This window comes from Elaeis guineensis, chromosome 2 (genome assembly GCF_000442705.2).
Source record: "Elaeis guineensis isolate ETL-2024a chromosome 2, EG11, whole genome shotgun sequence".
Lineage (NCBI taxonomy): Eukaryota > Viridiplantae > Streptophyta > Magnoliopsida > Arecales > Arecaceae > Elaeis > Elaeis guineensis.
In genome coordinates this window covers 109,356,648-109,373,123 of record NC_025994.2, presented here as the reverse complement: position 1 = coordinate 109,373,123, position 16,476 = coordinate 109,356,648, and the positions used below count along the sequence as shown (strand labels likewise).

Below are 16,476 nucleotides of genomic sequence, written 5' to 3'. Positions count from 1 at the left end.
TTATAATTTTTCTTTAAAATTTTCTAAGATATTTTTTTTTCCTCAAATAACTATCATATACAAACAATTAATCAACTAAACAAATGAATGAACATTTATCTTCATAAATCACAAAATATAGATAACAAGAGGAAGGCATAGGCTAGTTTAATCCGTTTAAACAGCCAATTTATCTTAGATAAATCACATGATAAAATATAGAGATCAAAAGGTTGGGGGTCATGTTGAAAATAAATTTCCCTACCTACATTTTATTTAGAATTTGGAGAAGTGACCGCTTAAAAATAACGGACGCCTTGAACCTAACCAAACCGTTATCTTCCGGAAAACACGTCCGGTCCGTTGCCATTCATGCTCCGCCAGGTGTGGCCCAGGATCCGGCCAACCTCTTTATTTTTGTCTGCCACGTGTCCTTCCCTCAGAAACACCTCCCTGCTTGGAACGCCACGTCGCCCGGTCTTCGCTCTTCGACTCCCACGTGTCCACAGCCCACGGTATATGTACCAACCGACGCCTCCCTTAAATACTTCCATACCACCACCCCAATAGAAATCAAAACACCCACACACACTCCCACCAAGAAAGAGAGAGAGATGGCAGCGAGGGGAAGAAAGGCGTCGAGTTGTGTTGCGAGTTTGCTCTGGCTTGCAGGGATTTTCCTCGTGCTATGGGGGCCGAGGCCGGCGTCGGCCGACGGTTCAGCGGTGGAGGAAGCCAAGGAGAAGGCTGAGTCCTGGGCCAACTGGGTCCAGGACAAAGTAAGCGAGTCCGTCCCTTCTTTACTTCCCGTACCAATTACTAATGTGTGATTGCTTTAATAATTTTACGATGCTTTTCTTGTTTTGCACTAATGACGGTGGCAATGGTGGTGGTGGTCGCAGGGGTCTCGGGCTGAGGCACGAAAATGAGAGGATGGCGGCTGAGCAGATAAAGGATGCTGCAGGAAATGCTGCCAGCAAGATATCCAACGCTGCATCCGGTATGATTCAAGCATGCATGAATTATATATCCAATTAATACTACGGGTTCATATGACTTTGATTATATATATTTTAAAAAAAAAAATATTGCAAGCAAGGTCGGATGCTTATAGGATCATGGACCATTTTTGATGATCCAGTGCAATGCTAGCCACAAACCACATTGAGATGCATGAAATGCATGGCCGTGTACGCGTCACAAAGATATTACCATTGATGAACTTCTTTCTCAGGCATCGTGGTACATGATATGTGGTCGGTTCTGCATAGGATCTTTTTTTTTTTTTTTTTTGGGTAAAACTGCATAGGATCATTTAATAGTCCACACATTACATTGCTTGGTCGTTTCATTCCCTTGGAAAGTGTTTAAATATTTATGCGTTACTTGGGAAAGGGGGAAAGAAACGGTGTTCCGAGAAAGAGTGGTGTCTAAATGCGACACAGTAGCAGCACCCGTACGTGGTACCGTCCAGTGGTTCGGGGCAACATGCATTGGAACTGTCATGTCAGGTCCATGCATAACTCATGTTGGCTGTAAATCACGCGAGGGTTGAAGACCAGCTTGCATCCGGACACTGAACCATGAAAGTGTCTCTGGTGCATGTAGCGATGATCCATGTACGGCAACATCAAGGTCGTATGGAAATCAAACTATAGATTATTGATCACGAGACTTCCAATATTTTTGGACCAAAGGAGTGTTGTGATTATACATGCTGCTTTATGATGCTCTTTCCTTTTAAATAATGGTATGCACGAGAAGGTTTTGCAAATGATGGTGTCATAATCTCATTATATTGGGGATTTTGATAATGGCTGCTAGTCATAATTGCAAGAGGGGTAATAGAACGAAAATTCTACTTTGTTTTAATATTTTCTTATGTTTGATCAAAATAATATAATATTTTGAAATCTAAATAAACCTATTTATGAATAATGGATTGAACAAATCCATCCTTTAGAATCTATTTGGATGGTTAGAGCTAAAATCCAATGAAATTCAGAGCTAAATATTAAAAATAATAAACTATATAAGCAGATCAGGAGATTTGTTTATAAATATCTAAAATCACTTTTTGAATGAGCTGACCTGCATTCCATATTCTACAGAAAGAAAAAAATAATCTCAATAGATCATTTTTTTTCTTCCCATAGAATTTGGGTCAGTCCACTAAAAAATGATCCTAAATATTTATAAATATAGGATCTGACCTACTTATAATCCAATATTTTTTATGGTTAGCTCACGAATCTCATAATATTTTGAATCCAACTATCCAAAATATTTATGAATCATAGTATACGGATTTTTGATTATTGACCATTATTTATAGTTAATATATTATTTTTTATTATTTTATTCTAAAATTTATCCATCAGTATATCAATATCAAATCAGTATGTGGTATTAGTGATATATCGATGACCAATATATCAAATCAAATATTATAATAAAAATATTAATAATATAATAAATTGGTATTAGTACAGGATCTTATATCAAAATGGTAAATCTTGTTTCATTCGTGTGCACGCCCCTGTGCGTGTGTGGACCCCGACAGAGAGAGAGAGAGAGAGAGAGAGAGAGAGAGAGACAAAGCGGCCATGCTTCCGAACAAAGGGGGGAAAAAGTACACTCAATAGTTTTTAAGTTTTATTTAATACGAGCCATGAACTTTCTGTGGTAAGAGGCTAGATTCAGTGGATTCTTCTGGTCCCATGAGTTGGGCCCGGCTTGAGACGTCCTCGAAACTTATTTTATGATGTTTCAACCAGCCTTGCTTTTATTTTTTTTTTAAAAAAAAAGAAAAATCAGACTTGTCGGTGTAGATGGGGTTTGGTTATAAGTAGCCTAATGATGAGAAAGGAGGTTTGGAAGGCAATTATTGGCTCTGCCTTCACATGGGACTAATAGTGGATAATTTCTGTCATAATCTAAGTCTAAGTTGGAGATGGCCCATGACAGCATGATTCCAAAGTTTCCAAATGTGAGAAGACAAACAAAGCCGAAGGTTTACATGCTTGTTTAAAGTTTTAAACCCATCTCTGGAAAATATACATGGTGTCTTTTTTTTATGACAATGCAAAATGTTGATTCATTGATTTTGAGTACACTCACAAAAAGCCATTTGGTTACGTCTGCAATAGACTAAGTAAAGCAATTTACTTTCTGAGAAAAAAAAAAAAAAATCCATCGAGGTATTTAAGACAGATCAACCGAAACCTTTCTCGAAATAACTTGACACATGAATTAGCTTGAATTGGGAGATCAAAGCATGAACCAGTTCACTTGTGCAACTCTGAATTGATTAATAAAAGTCATTTCAAATTTTTATCTGAAATGAGTATATATAAAATAGACATGTATAATATTGCAATATTCTACTACTGTATTATAAATTTGAATCTCATGTCCCAAATTATTCGACCAAAGATGTTATCACATGAGAATTTCTCGGGACATACTTTTATTGTTCAAACTCATTAATGCTTTCTCATTATTGGCTTCGTTCTGCAGACACCACCAAGTACACAGTTCTGACAACCGAGGGGATCAAAGATGCCCTGATGAAGAACCGAGCTGACAAGAAGCTGAATGCACATTCCAACAGCAAGGATGGCAGCTCAGCTCAGGCTGAAGACTCGAAGAGGAGTTTTTTATTGACGCAACAGACCGCCAATATTCCCATTCCAGAAGAGAAGCTTATGGCAATACTGAAGGAACAGTATCCCATATCAAATGAGAAGCTTATGACAATACTGAAGACAACTCCCCTAACAGAGCAGAAGCTTATGGCAATCCTGAAGGAAGAGAATCTCGTGAACTCGAAGCTCGAAGAGATGAAAGTAAGTGCAATGCTGAAAGCAGAGGCTGCCAAGGCTAAGGTTAAAGATGGTGCAGACATGGCTGTCGACAAGACCGAGAAGGCCTACGAGGGAGCAAAGAATAAGGTCAAGGAGACTTACGAAACCGCCAAGGACACCATGACGGAGTCTGCCAAGGCAAACTATGAGGCCGCCAAGGAGAAGGCATCCCAAGCCACAGGTGATATGGGGGCCATGATGCAGCAGAAGACGGCGGGTGAGTTATGAACAGTGGAAGAGGTTTGAAAAGATGTGCCTCTCGTCACTTCTTGATCTTCCAAGAGTTTTGAGACTTGAAGTAGTTTGTTTGTGTTGCGAATTAATGTGTTTGAATTTTTTTTGTTAATGCTGCTGCAATACTTTCATGTATTGCAGTATGTTGCATGGGAGGGTTTGTTCAGCTGTTGAGCTGTTTGTTTTGGTATCATCAGATAACCGAGTTTGGTCTTGGAGCAAGAAAAAACTTTGCTTGGGTCATTCCTGTATTGTAGTATTAATTTCCATGAGATTTTGTTTTGGATTTTTGGTTGTTAGCTGGCGTTACTGTGTTTTTTTGCCCCCGTTTTAGTTTTTCCTAACACACTTGACATTCTAATTAATACTTTTATTAGAAAAGCCTAATCATTACCACGTAATAGCTGTGCTGATAGAGTATCATCTCTTATGTGTTGCTTTCACTCGTCTTAACCTTCAGTTTTTCTTAAAACTAAAAAAGTTCAGATGGAGGATTTGGCAGATCAAAGTTACAAGTAGGCAGCGCCACAATCCAGGAAATAAAATTAGATTGTCGTATAAAATTCATTATTGATCAGTGTGGGCGTCGGATTGTTTTAGAAGCTTCTGGTTATCAGCATACCTCTCCACTGGAAAGGTTTCCGGATTTGTCGATAGTGTTATTTGAACCCTGATGGTAGCATTTATGTGGTTTTTTTTAAGAAGTAACTAGTATACAAGTGCTTTCTCAAAAAAAAAAAAAAAAAAAACTAGTATACAAGTGAAAATTCAAGTTCAAATCCATTTAATACTCTTCTTTTGTGAGTACTTTTTAGCAATTAGGACGACGAAAAAGTGGAGGGGCCGCACGCACACGCTTCATTACATTATAAAAATGGTGCTGTTTATCGTGTAGATGCTTGAGGCCAAGACATGCAACTTTATTCCATCTTCTTTAAGCAATGCGTGGAACTTTATTCATGGGTCACTCAAGAGGAATTTAGTAAAGGCCACAATGATATCACTGTGCACACAGTGGCACAAAGTTGATGGCTCCTTGAACCTGGTTATTGCTCTCTTCACCCTTGCGGAAAGCTAACATGTCTCTCTCCTTGCTGTCAAATGGTCGGAGTTTCTCTAATATTTTTAGGTAGACGTTTAATTTGCAGCCCAAGAAATGTTAAATTAGTTACTGTTAAAATATATATGTATCCTTTCGTGTCTTGGCAAGATGACAAGTTATAGAACTTGAAGCCTCGCCTCTTCTTTTAAGAAATGCCTCGAAGCATCAGCCCACCCATAGCTTTCAGCGGGAAAGCTGCAAAACATATGCCAGCTGAACTTTTCTTGATTTCTTCTTCATACCCACTGCTTAGCCTATACGAACATAATCTGTCTGATGAAGCTAGCTTTAACCAGCATTAAGGATAGACACACTCAAAACCCATTGCAATTGTGCTTCCTCTTGTTCTAAGCTTTAATCACAAATTAACAAGAGTATAGTTCAGTGGAGTACCTACTTCTCTTCGGGCGCCGTTGTTTGGCTGCAGGATATATACAAAATGGTGGGATAAGGGGATTTCTATTCCTAAAGATATATCCTTCCAAGATTCCTTATTTGGTTGCATGGGCCAGGATAATAAAATCTGCACCCCTTTTATAAGAAATGGACAAGATTGCTGCATGTTGTCTCTTAAACTTGGCCAAATATACAACGATTTAGTTAAACCGAGACCCTCCCCTCATGTGATGGCATCCAACCCGGGCATAATCTCGGCTTTACCCAAACAACCAAATTGCTCGAATGCAGTCAATTAGAGGTCATGTAAAATAATAATCCTGTTGGTCATGTACGTAGTACATATACGAACTCACAATGAGCCTTTTTTTATCGCTAAGAATGATATTACACAACCCAATTAATTCACCAGGCCTCCTCTTTTTTTTTTTTTTTTGATAACAATTTATGAATGCTATCATCCAGGTGGGCGTGTTCATGGCAATAATGGCAAACCAGAAACGTGCAACGATGGGTGAACCATATGATAAGGCTTAAGGTGGCTGGTTGTCCGGTAGGTGGTGCAGTTGCTCGTATTCAAAGAACACGCCATCCTTGCACATCTCTGAGACGGCAACCAACATAACATCCATCGTCTATGGAAGAAAAAACAAGTGAATAGGATGATAGCTCAGAGAGGGTGAAGAGGAATGACCATTGGTCGTCCACACAGGACAAGCCATGCTTGCTCACCCAAACCGAGATACAGTATCACATCATCGACAAAAAAAAGTATCAGCAGCTACGCATTTGACAAAAGTGGGGTGTGATCAACCACTATGCGATGCATATTCCGATATCAACCCAATAGCATGGCCTTCCAAACGGACAGAGATCATGAATGACAAGAAGCTTGGAAACAAGGTAAGAGAGAGAGAGAGAGAGGAAAACAAAAACATGGTCATCATAGCATCAGGCCATGGCCTCAAACCGAGCCAAAAGATCGACGGACAGTGAGAGGGAAATATGAAGAAAGTCGTCAAAATAAAACCATGGCGCCGGGCTGAAATGGAGGTCCATCAGCGCTCGCATATCGAATAACCATAGCACCTTCGAAGTCACGACTTCTGCCTGAACCAAGAAAAGAGTGATGGAGTGGGAATGGGAAAAAAAAAAAGAATATATTTTGGAAGACTAGAAGGACATATCTAATGATTCCCAACCACCGGGAATAGGAGAGGAGGGCCATGGTGTCTGGATCGGACCACCTCGACCACGTTGGCTGTAGTAGATCTTGCAAGCAGTGGGGAAGGAGCAAATAAAACCATGTACACCTCGCTAATCATCGAAATAGTACGAATCGGAGCTCGATCCAGCTGTGGGAGTGGGTTGTATGCCGATCTGGAGACTGCCGGGGTGGCCGGGACTCGGGTGCATGGGAGGATGTGGGAGCCTGGAGCCGGGTGGCAGTGGACCTCTTCCCCTCTCTCTCCTATGGTAAAAAGTCACCGGCGGCAAGGCGAAAGGGGGGGGGCCAAGAAGGGAAAATGGGAAGGAATAGTTTTAACCCCTGTCCGAGGGATCTTATAGAAATAATTTTATCCCCTTGGACGAGAAAACATGCTTTGCTTGGAACTTTTTCTAACCCGCCAGCAAAAGCCATTTCATTTGGCAGAATAAAACCTATGTAATAGCTCCATTTATCCCTGCTGACCGCCAAGAAACTGTGCAGCCTTAAATAGCCACCAAATCATCTACCTTATAAACGAACAGAAAAGATCCGATTTAGACATGGCATGTTGTGACAGTTCATCTCTGAGATATGAAAGATTTGACAGCTATTCAGAATTATACAATTTTTTACGGTGCAAAAGACATATCACATCTAGATGTGTATTTTTTTATTAAATTATCAGAAGAGAGAAGACAAATAAAGATAAAGATTTGGAAATACTGTCAGCCGTTGTGTTTTGACCTTTATCCGTTGTATTACTTGTAATTAACTTTCGTGCATTTGTCTTATCATGTCCGCAAGGCGAAGTACCATGAAGCTTTTCAAATGTCTCAAAATACGAAAAAGAAAAAGAAAAAACATCACTAGACAATTAAGAACAAGCTAAAATGCGGACTACAACATTAAATAGAATGCTCTTTTAAATAGTTATAGTTTGTAGAAGCCTAACATATTGAAATACCTAAATATGTCAAGCGTATCATGCATCTTAGCTCAAAAAATTTGAAATAAAACTGAATGATTATGAACATGACAATGTTATACATATATTTTCTTTCAATCCCCTTTTGCATATTCTTTTGTTGATCTAATAAATTGGGAGAAGGGTCTCACTTCGTCCTTATTTACTCAAATAATCTGAAAAAAAATACACATATATGAGAAGCATAGTTTGATGCATGGCCTAAATAATCTCCCTCCATCCAATCTTAGATAACAATTATCGAAGTTCATTTATACATTATAAAAAAATTTAAAAGTAATATTTTTTAATTTTTTTCTCCATGTCAAGGGAGAGAGAATATCCTTTGTTATAGCTAGGCAGTATATACCCTATGTGTAAAACTTTTTCTTTTTATTGCATAGATTTACTAAAATCGAAACTGAACTATTATCGTTGAAGATGGACGCTGGTGTTTCAGTTATTTTTAATTTTAATATTCTATTTTTATTGTTTTTTTTTTCTCTTTTTTTGGTAAATTTTTTCCTTTTTTTTTTTTTTTTTGAAAAAACTACCGTCCCAAACTGCTTTGCTTTTTCTCGCTACTTTATTTCTAGTAACAGTTAAAACTGACCTGACAAAAATGCAACAGTTAATGTTCAGCCTCGCTTGGATTTTTCTAGTGTGGGAAGTATAGGGTCATAAATTTTAATAGGTCAGGAAGAGGTCATAAATTTGACTTGAGTTGTATTTTGAGAGTAAAGTTTACTTGAGTACAATTGGATCCACATATCATCATTCCTCCATACAAATACATTATTATTATTCCAAAAAAAAAACAAATATCCATATCAAATTTAATTTATCCAATATTAAGTATGTTTAAAATGTAAACAAAAATGACTGAGAAATTGGATGGAAATTTTTCACTATAAGTTAGGAGGATGCCATTATTTGCGCAATTAATATAGTTTATCAGAGCTCATACAGTCCCGGCCTGTATCCAATTTTGACAAGATTTTTCTATCCAAATTCTTCGAAAAAATCACTATATAGTTGCCTCAGGAGAGAAAATTTTTTGAATTTTTCATGTTGGTAATGTCTACATCTGCACCCTCTATGCTGCTTTATAAAAAGATAGCCGTGCAAAACAAATGAAACTTAAATATTCATCATTTTTTTTCTGATTTTCAGTAAATATTACAACAGCCATACGCTTTATGCTTTTTTTTTTTCTTTTTTTTTTGAGATGGAAAGGCTATATGCACATATGAAACTCAAATTGCATTAAATCATGAACCAACCCGTAATTCTATTTGTGTTCGGTGTAACCACCCTAATTCACCGTGCAAAACTCGCACTACGCTACTGTGCCGGACCAAGCCATGACCTCGTCTCCACCAACTAAGATTTTTTTTAAAAAAATAACAAAAAAAAAAAAAAAAGAGGAAAGGGCTTCCAATGACTAGTTCAGTATCGCGGACCTAGGGGTAGGCTTCAGAAGCGCTCGTTGAAAGTCTTGTAACGTCTATTCATTTTGACAAAATTCAACACACATGATCGTAACTCATGACAACCCATTAAATAATAAAAATATATAAAATATGAAAGAGATAAGTATTTCTCTGATATTATATAAAAAAATTAAAATATAATTTTTTTTAAATTTAATTATTTTAAAAAATTTAAATTTTTAAAAAAATTTTATTTTCACCCTTAACTTCAATTCGTTACGATCAGATTCTTAAATTTTTATAATATTACAATTTCTTTCTTAAATGCTATTTCCGTCTGATGACTGTGGCGAAAATATCACGTGCTATCATGTGACATAGTGAAAGTTGATATGGCATAAAATTAACTGATATGGAATCCTAAATTATTTCTTCTTCTCCATTTCTTTCTTCTAACTATTGTTTCTACTTTCCATTTCATTATTTTTCTTCCACCTTTTTAGAGCACAACCCACCTAACAAGAAGAAGATGGGAGAACAAAGCATAGATGATTAGGATTTGTTGTTCTCATCTTCTTTTTGACTTATTTTAAAATTTAGATTCTTCAAGATTAACTTTGTGAGTTTGTAAGATTAGCTACCGACCAAACGGACCAACAATTCGAATCATTACAAACCCAGAAACCCTATCAAACACATAATTTTCCAAGCAAATATAAATAATAAAAAAAAAAATTGAGACAATCAAGATCTGTGTAATCTCAAAGTTTAATTTTTTCAATACTTGATAAAAAGAGTGGTCTCAAAGTTTAATTTTTTCAATACTTGATAAAAAGAGTGGTGACGAAAGCGGTCTTCATGATGGCTGTGGTATCCATAAAAAAAGATTTAGAGATGGTGATAGTATAGATGGAGGTACCAATGATGGTCTAAGAGATAGTGGGATTTTAAACAAGATAGTGATGGAGAAAAAATGATAAAATTGGAAGTAAAAATCCTAGCTAGAAGAAAAAAAAGAGAAAGGAGGAGTCTAACATTCCACATCAGCTTTCATTAATATCATATAATAGCACATGATATTTTCACCATGGCTATTAGAAGAAAGTAACAATTAGAAAAAAAATTATAACATTATAAAAATTTGAAAACTTAATTGCAATGAATCAAAATCGATAAAAATAAAAATCTCTCAAAAATCTAAAATTTTTAAAATAATTAAACTATTTTTTTAATATTTGACACTGTATTATTTTTTGTTGAACTGTTATTGAACCAACAAATACGCCAGCGTACAAAGTGAAGACAAATGCTCTAAGAAACAAGTACTTGCATTAATTTTACTGGGGTTGTTTTCTCTAAGAGTCCGGAAACTTAAAAAACTTTGTCATTCAAAATAATAGAGGACTTTCTTGCGCATTTGATGCACCTTCGTTTTCAGTGAGCCATTCATCTAAAATGTTCAATATTACAAGGCAATACATTGGTCATGGAGGACTCAAAAGATGCCTTGAGACTAATAGAAGCATGATCATACCAAAACGAGCGATAGATTTTTTTGATTAAATAATAATAATAATGATGATGATTTACATTATTTTCTTTGATTCTTAAAATGTTGCAATCCCCCCATAGTTGTCCTTTGGCATATGATTCTCCATCATCCTTATTGCATCAATCACATATGAAACCTACATATGATGGGAATCACTTGGAACAATATATAATAACCATTTTTAACCACCACCCAACCCCATCAATAGAGTCCGGTGATAATTTTCAAATTATTACCTAAATGTATATGATGGCTTTTAATTGAGAAACTGCTTTGGTGATTGTTCAATAACGGTCAGCATGGGAAGGGCTCTGCCCCAAATTAAAATATTAAGAAAAGGCACGGATCGATCTGCTGAAATGGGGATAATAATAACTGGTACACACGCTAGGTCATCTAAATAATATATAAAATTGTAATGCAAACTGCCCGCTTAAAATGCTCAACTAAAAACATGCAACTGGCTTTAACGTTTATGTATACCCATAAATAATTGAGATTTCGAGCAGCAATCATTTTATAAAAGCCTAAAAACTTTTAGGTAATTCTTTACTAAAAAAAAGAAAAAAGAAAAAACGGGACACTCCCAATAGTTTATAAAGATTTCTGCTGTCAAACAATTTCCAGGAAATGAAAAATGCATGTTCCCGTTTGTATGATTTTTCTTTCCCTGGAAGCACGAGAGAAAAGTAAAACATTTTAAATTTCCTCTATAAGCATGTGATGCATGGGAAAATATTTAGCCATTGATCAAATAGAGCAAGATCGGAACACCAAAACCACATCACCATTCCTTCCTTCCCCCTCTTTTGCGTATTCATACGTGAACTAGCTTGGATCAGCCATGTAAAAATAATCAGCTCTCTCTCACCCCAGGCCAATTGACATGACTTGATTCATGGAAATATTTGTTATATTTTGCAAGAGTTTTAACCATGCATGTTCCATATCTAATACAAGTTTTTACTTGCAAGATCTAAAACCTGTTTGGCGAGCAAGACATAATACTCTGCTAAGTAATAAAGCATGCAAAAATGTGATCTGCATGCTTTGGTGACAAAATCTGCACTTCGATGTTCTACAAAGCCATGATATTTTGTTATTCTTGCATATTTCTTAAGCAAGCAAGTTATGAGTCTATGTTTACCAAAGCTCATGGAATTTATTTAGGAGTTTTTTTTTTTTTTTTTCCTTCTATGTTTACCAAGTTAGGAGTTTGAATCACGGAGACGAACTGAGATCTCAGTTTGTCTCGGAAGATGGAAAACCTGACCCACCCAAAAAAAAAAGGTTTCTGAGATCTCAATTAATACAATAAGTTAGATTGATTTCCAGAAAAAACTGCTAATTAATTTGAATAATTGATAATTAAAATATAAATTTAAAATCTTAAGAAATAAATTACAAAATAGTGGCTGATATTTCGATATTATTTTGACCAACATACAGTTATATATATTTATATCAGCTGTTATAATAATGACCGAGATATTAGCCATATCATACAAGCAAATGTTTGGGTCAGTACATCAGCCAACAGCAGGTAAAATGCTTTAACTTTAATCTAAGAAAAATTAATTTTCTTTATTTTAACAAACTTATAAGGCAACGATTTACAATTTCTCATTTGCAACTTTGTTAATACTTTTAATAACAAAAAGCCAATGAAAATATTAAAACTTAAATTATGAAAAAAATGATTTTTAAAGTATTAGACATTTGTCACTGAAAATAAATATAGGACGGTGCCAACCTCGTCCGCTTCCTAGCCCTCGCTCATACTCCTTTTTAATTCAATGAGCACTTCATAAACCCTCACCTGTTGTTTTGTTGGCTTTCTAATGGGTGCCTTCCCCATTCTCCTCCAGAAACAAAATGTGAAAGAATTAAAAGAGTACATTTACATAAGATAAATATCATAGAGACAAATGCATAGATATGGAAATATTATAAAAATTGAAATGGTTCTAAGCGTTTAATTATATCATTTCAGGGATTGCAAATGTTGCCCCAGTTATACACGAGTGAAACATTCCCAAGACATTTTAAGCAAGCGTAAGATCTCCAAAAAATCATAACAGAAGTTACATGCAATTCGTATTGTGGATGTAAAAAAAAAAAAGAAAAAGAAAAGACATACTGCAATAACATAAATGAAAGTTTCGATAGAAACATGTTACAGCCCCAAACCAATAGGAACAAGACCATAAAAGATGAAGAAATAACGAAGAAAAACTCTTTAATTCCATCTGAATAGCTAGCATAGCACTAAATGAAATGGGATGAAGGAAGAAACTAAAACCATAAAATCCACATTCGATACTTGTTTTTTTTTTTTTTTTTTGGATGAATTTCAATATTTTTTTCATTTTTTATGGTTGCAAGTTCCTTGACACTTCTATCAATTTCCACTCACAACCCATTCCCTGTCAAGGGCCTGAACTGGAAGGACAGCAACAACAAGTCCTGTCACAACCACCACCAATCGAGACCCCCCCCCCCCCCCCCCCCCTCCCCTCTCTCTCTCTCTCTCTCTCTCTCACAGACTCATTCTCGTATTCTGTGATCAAATTGGCTTCTGGGCCTGAACAGCTTCCTTAAACGCAAAAGAGAAGAAACGGCATAAAGAAACTGCTTTGCTCTCTTTAATGCGCTGGCTACCAAATATGAATGTATCTACTCGGTGGAAACCACCACCCCACCCCCTATCTTCCCCTTTTTCCTTCTGGAAGTACAAAAAAAGAACACCAGATTAAAGACACTGTGGCCAAAGAACCTAAGGACACAGCGAAAAGAAAAACACAGCCTAAAATGCATCAAACCTTGCTTTGTTCCTAATCCCAACATTATGTCATCGGTAACCGAAAGAACCCGGAAAAAGAAGAAACCGTTCAGAAAAAGCGTAATAGCAGCATCATGGGCAGCTGCAGCCATGCTAATGCAATAAAAACAAAGACAAACTAGATGATGCAAATTAACACATAAAACTAAACAACAAAGTATCTTTAAAAGAAAGACGGGTGTCTCATTAGGATGCATTGCATGTACTTCTTTTTCATGAGTTACTGAGATGATGATTAGAGTGTCAAGTGAGCAATCCCAGCCTTGGTTTTCAAGGCACGCCTTAGATGCTTTCTTGCTATCTTTCTTTCTTCCTTTTTTTTTTTTTGTGTGTGTGTGTGTGTGTGTGTGTCTGTGTGCGGAACAATATTCGTTCTCTTAGTTACGGTCCGACTACTAATATGTTGTCATTTCATAAGCCGTGCAACCGGAAACATTGAAAACATGGAAAGGAAACTTAATGAAGGAAGATATTTCTTCCAAGACGGGGATGCAAAGAGAGTACTCGTACCACCGTTTAAGATCTTTGACCACAAAGCCCACCACTCTGGGAAAAAAATAGAAGGAACTACACCTATGCTCACAAAGCTCGGGAAATGAAATGGATTTCATTTCACTGGAAATCTAACTCCTAACCAGAAGAAAGCAAAGATTCATATCATAACACATGTTCAGAAAAAAAATCACTGTTTGAAGTGGAAAATAATACTAAAGAAGAAGAAGGGATCAAAGGAAAGCAGACAAACCAGTAAACACCAAGAAGTGGAAAACTCTCTCTCACTCTCCTCTCTTCTTTATCTTCTTCATCTCCTTGTCAACCATCCTTTCTTTCATTATCCAAGTAGCCAAACTGACGTCAAGACTGCTGCTGGTGTTGCGGAGGCAGCGGTTGCTGCTCTTCTTGCTGTTGCTGCTGCTGCTGCTGCTGTTGCTGCTGCTGCCTTCTGATAGTATGCTTGTTGTTATGCATCCAAACCTTCAAAACTTGCCTTCGAACTCCGGCCTCGGCGCAGAATTGTTCGACTAATGCCTCATCTTGCTTGTGGATCCGCCACCCCACCCTCTCCGCGAAGGCGAGCATCTTCTCTTTTTGCTCCACCGTGAACTTCGTGCGGAATCTTTTCTTCGAGACCACCACCGGCGGTGGCGCCCCGGCGTTCATCCTCTCCTCGCTGGACGACTCCGTCGTCGTGCCGCCGCTGCCGCTGGTGTTGCCGCCGAACGCCACCACCGCCGAGGACGACCCCGGCACCGCCTGGGACGGGCTCGGGGGAAGGGCGCCATGGGATACGGCTTGTGGTGGTGGGCCTGGGGGTGGGGTGGGGGGAGGAGGAGAGGAAGTCGGGTGGCGGCGGCGGCGCCGCGGTAGTAGGAGGGGTCGCCGTCGACATCCTTGCGGTGGAAGCTCCGGTGGCAGCCGCAGGCGGCGCACTTCAAGGCGTCCGTGGTGCCGGCTTCTCCCAAGGGCATGAACTCGCCGCATCCGTCGACGACGTGGCCACCGACGGCGGCCGCATGGTTGCGGAGGCACTCGCGGTAGCGAACAGAAGATTCCGTTGCGATCGCGGGAGGTTTGCCGCTGCCGCTCGCGGGTCTGGAACCAGATGGAGGGGATGCGGTGGGGATGGCAGGTGGATCGGGGTTTTTTCCGAGGGGATGAGAAGGGATGGGGGGGTCTGCGGGTGGATTAAGAGGGGGTGGTGGGGTGCTGCCAAAGATGTTACCGTTTCTATTACCAGGTCCAGGTCCAGGTCCAGGTCCTCTAGGCGTGACGAGAGAGGAGGAGGAGGGCTTGGAGAAGGCGGATCCCCGGATGGGAGGAGGGTTGGTGTAACCCAAAGAGCTGGGCATCCCTATATCTTCATCTTGATTCCTGAAGTCCATCAATTCTATTCTACCTTCGAAGATATATGTATAGGTGCTGCTCCGTTTTTCTTCTTCCTCCTCCTTCTTCTTCTTCTTCTCAACCCATGAATGAAAGAAAACTGAGAACTCTTGTAATAAGCTTAATCAGGTGAGAAAGATAAGATAGATGGTGGAGCTTAGCAAATGGAGAGATGGATGTAGAGGAAGGACAGACCTTGGTAGGAGGGCCAGGATTGGGGTGTTATTGCACCAAGAAGATGAGGAGGATGAGAGAGAGAGAGAGAGAGAGAGAGGAGAGGTGGAAAAAATTGAGGGGGTGAGAGGGACTTAACAGCAGAGTGCAGCACTAAAAGCGGCAGCAACTGGGGGCGCGTGGGATGCTTTGGGTGAACAGTGGGGATTATTAGATCATTAGAATGAGTGTGGACCATGGATTGGAGAGGGATCTCGTTTCCTACCAGCTATCCGGCGGAGGAGAGGATCCGGGGTGTGGGTGGGGTTTGATCGATGTGCCGCTGCTGTTTCTGCTGCTCCTCGTCATCAAATGGGGGAAAATGGGGGTCTCTGGCGAGGTGATGAGATGGGAGATTAAGGGGGCAGTCCGGAACAACCGACAGGGTCATGTTTCATCCCTCCCACGCCCTGCAATCTGGTCCCATCTCTCATAATTATTGCTCTCTTCCATCCTTCCTCTTGTTTTTATCTGCTAGCTTGATAAGCTTGTTTCTGTAGTCTCTGCTCTCTACGTCCTCTTTAACCTTTCTTAGCTGTATAAGACCTCTCTCTCTCTTCTTTGTTTTTATTTTTGCAAGGGCACTTGAGGGGGAGGGTGGGGGGTGTGGAATAGAGGCAAAGAGGTGGGAGGAGGAGAGGGAATTGAAAGAATTATGAGGCCCCTCCATTCCAACCACACCAGTCTTGTTGGTGTGTCAGGCTCTATAGCACTAAAAAGGACTGGGACCCACGCACTCTTAGCCTCACTTTCTTTTGGCCCTTTCCCTTTTCTTTTACCCCTTCTCACCTACGCAAAACA

At 38.8% G+C, this 16,476-nt stretch overlaps 1 protein-coding gene and 1 pseudogene across 1 annotated transcript; one reads left to right on the top strand and one right to left on the bottom strand.

Annotated features, from left to right (window-relative positions):
* The first annotated feature begins 537 nt into the window (after nt 1–537).
* Nucleotides 538–4,365, top strand: LOC105036880 (uncharacterized). Its single transcript, XM_073252647.1, has 3 exons — nt 538–766; nt 882–979; nt 3,499–4,365. The coding sequence occupies exons 1-3, from the start codon at nt 594–596 to the stop codon at nt 4,071–4,073; spliced, it is 846 nt and encodes a 281-aa protein (XP_073108748.1). The 5' UTR covers nt 538–593; the 3' UTR covers nt 4,074–4,365.
* A 9,850-nt stretch (nt 4,366–14,215) lies between these two features.
* LOC105048349 (zinc-finger homeodomain protein 2-like) lies at nt 14,216–16,261 on the bottom strand (annotated as a pseudogene).
* Between the last annotated feature and the right edge of the window lie 215 nt (nt 16,262–16,476).

Excerpts from the sequence above, each read along its gene's own strand:
- LOC105036880 (XM_073252647.1), top strand. The coding sequence starts at position 594 with ATGGCAGCGAGGGGAAGAAAGGCGTCGAGTTGTGTTGCGAGTTTGCTC. Across the intron at positions 767-881 it reads GTCCAGGACAAAGTAAGCGA|GGGTCTCGGGCTGAGGCACG; the intron begins GTCCGTCCCTTC and ends TGGTGGTCGCAG. Across the intron at positions 980-3,498 it reads GATATCCAACGCTGCATCCG|ACACCACCAAGTACACAGTT; the intron begins GTATGATTCAAG and ends TTCGTTCTGCAG.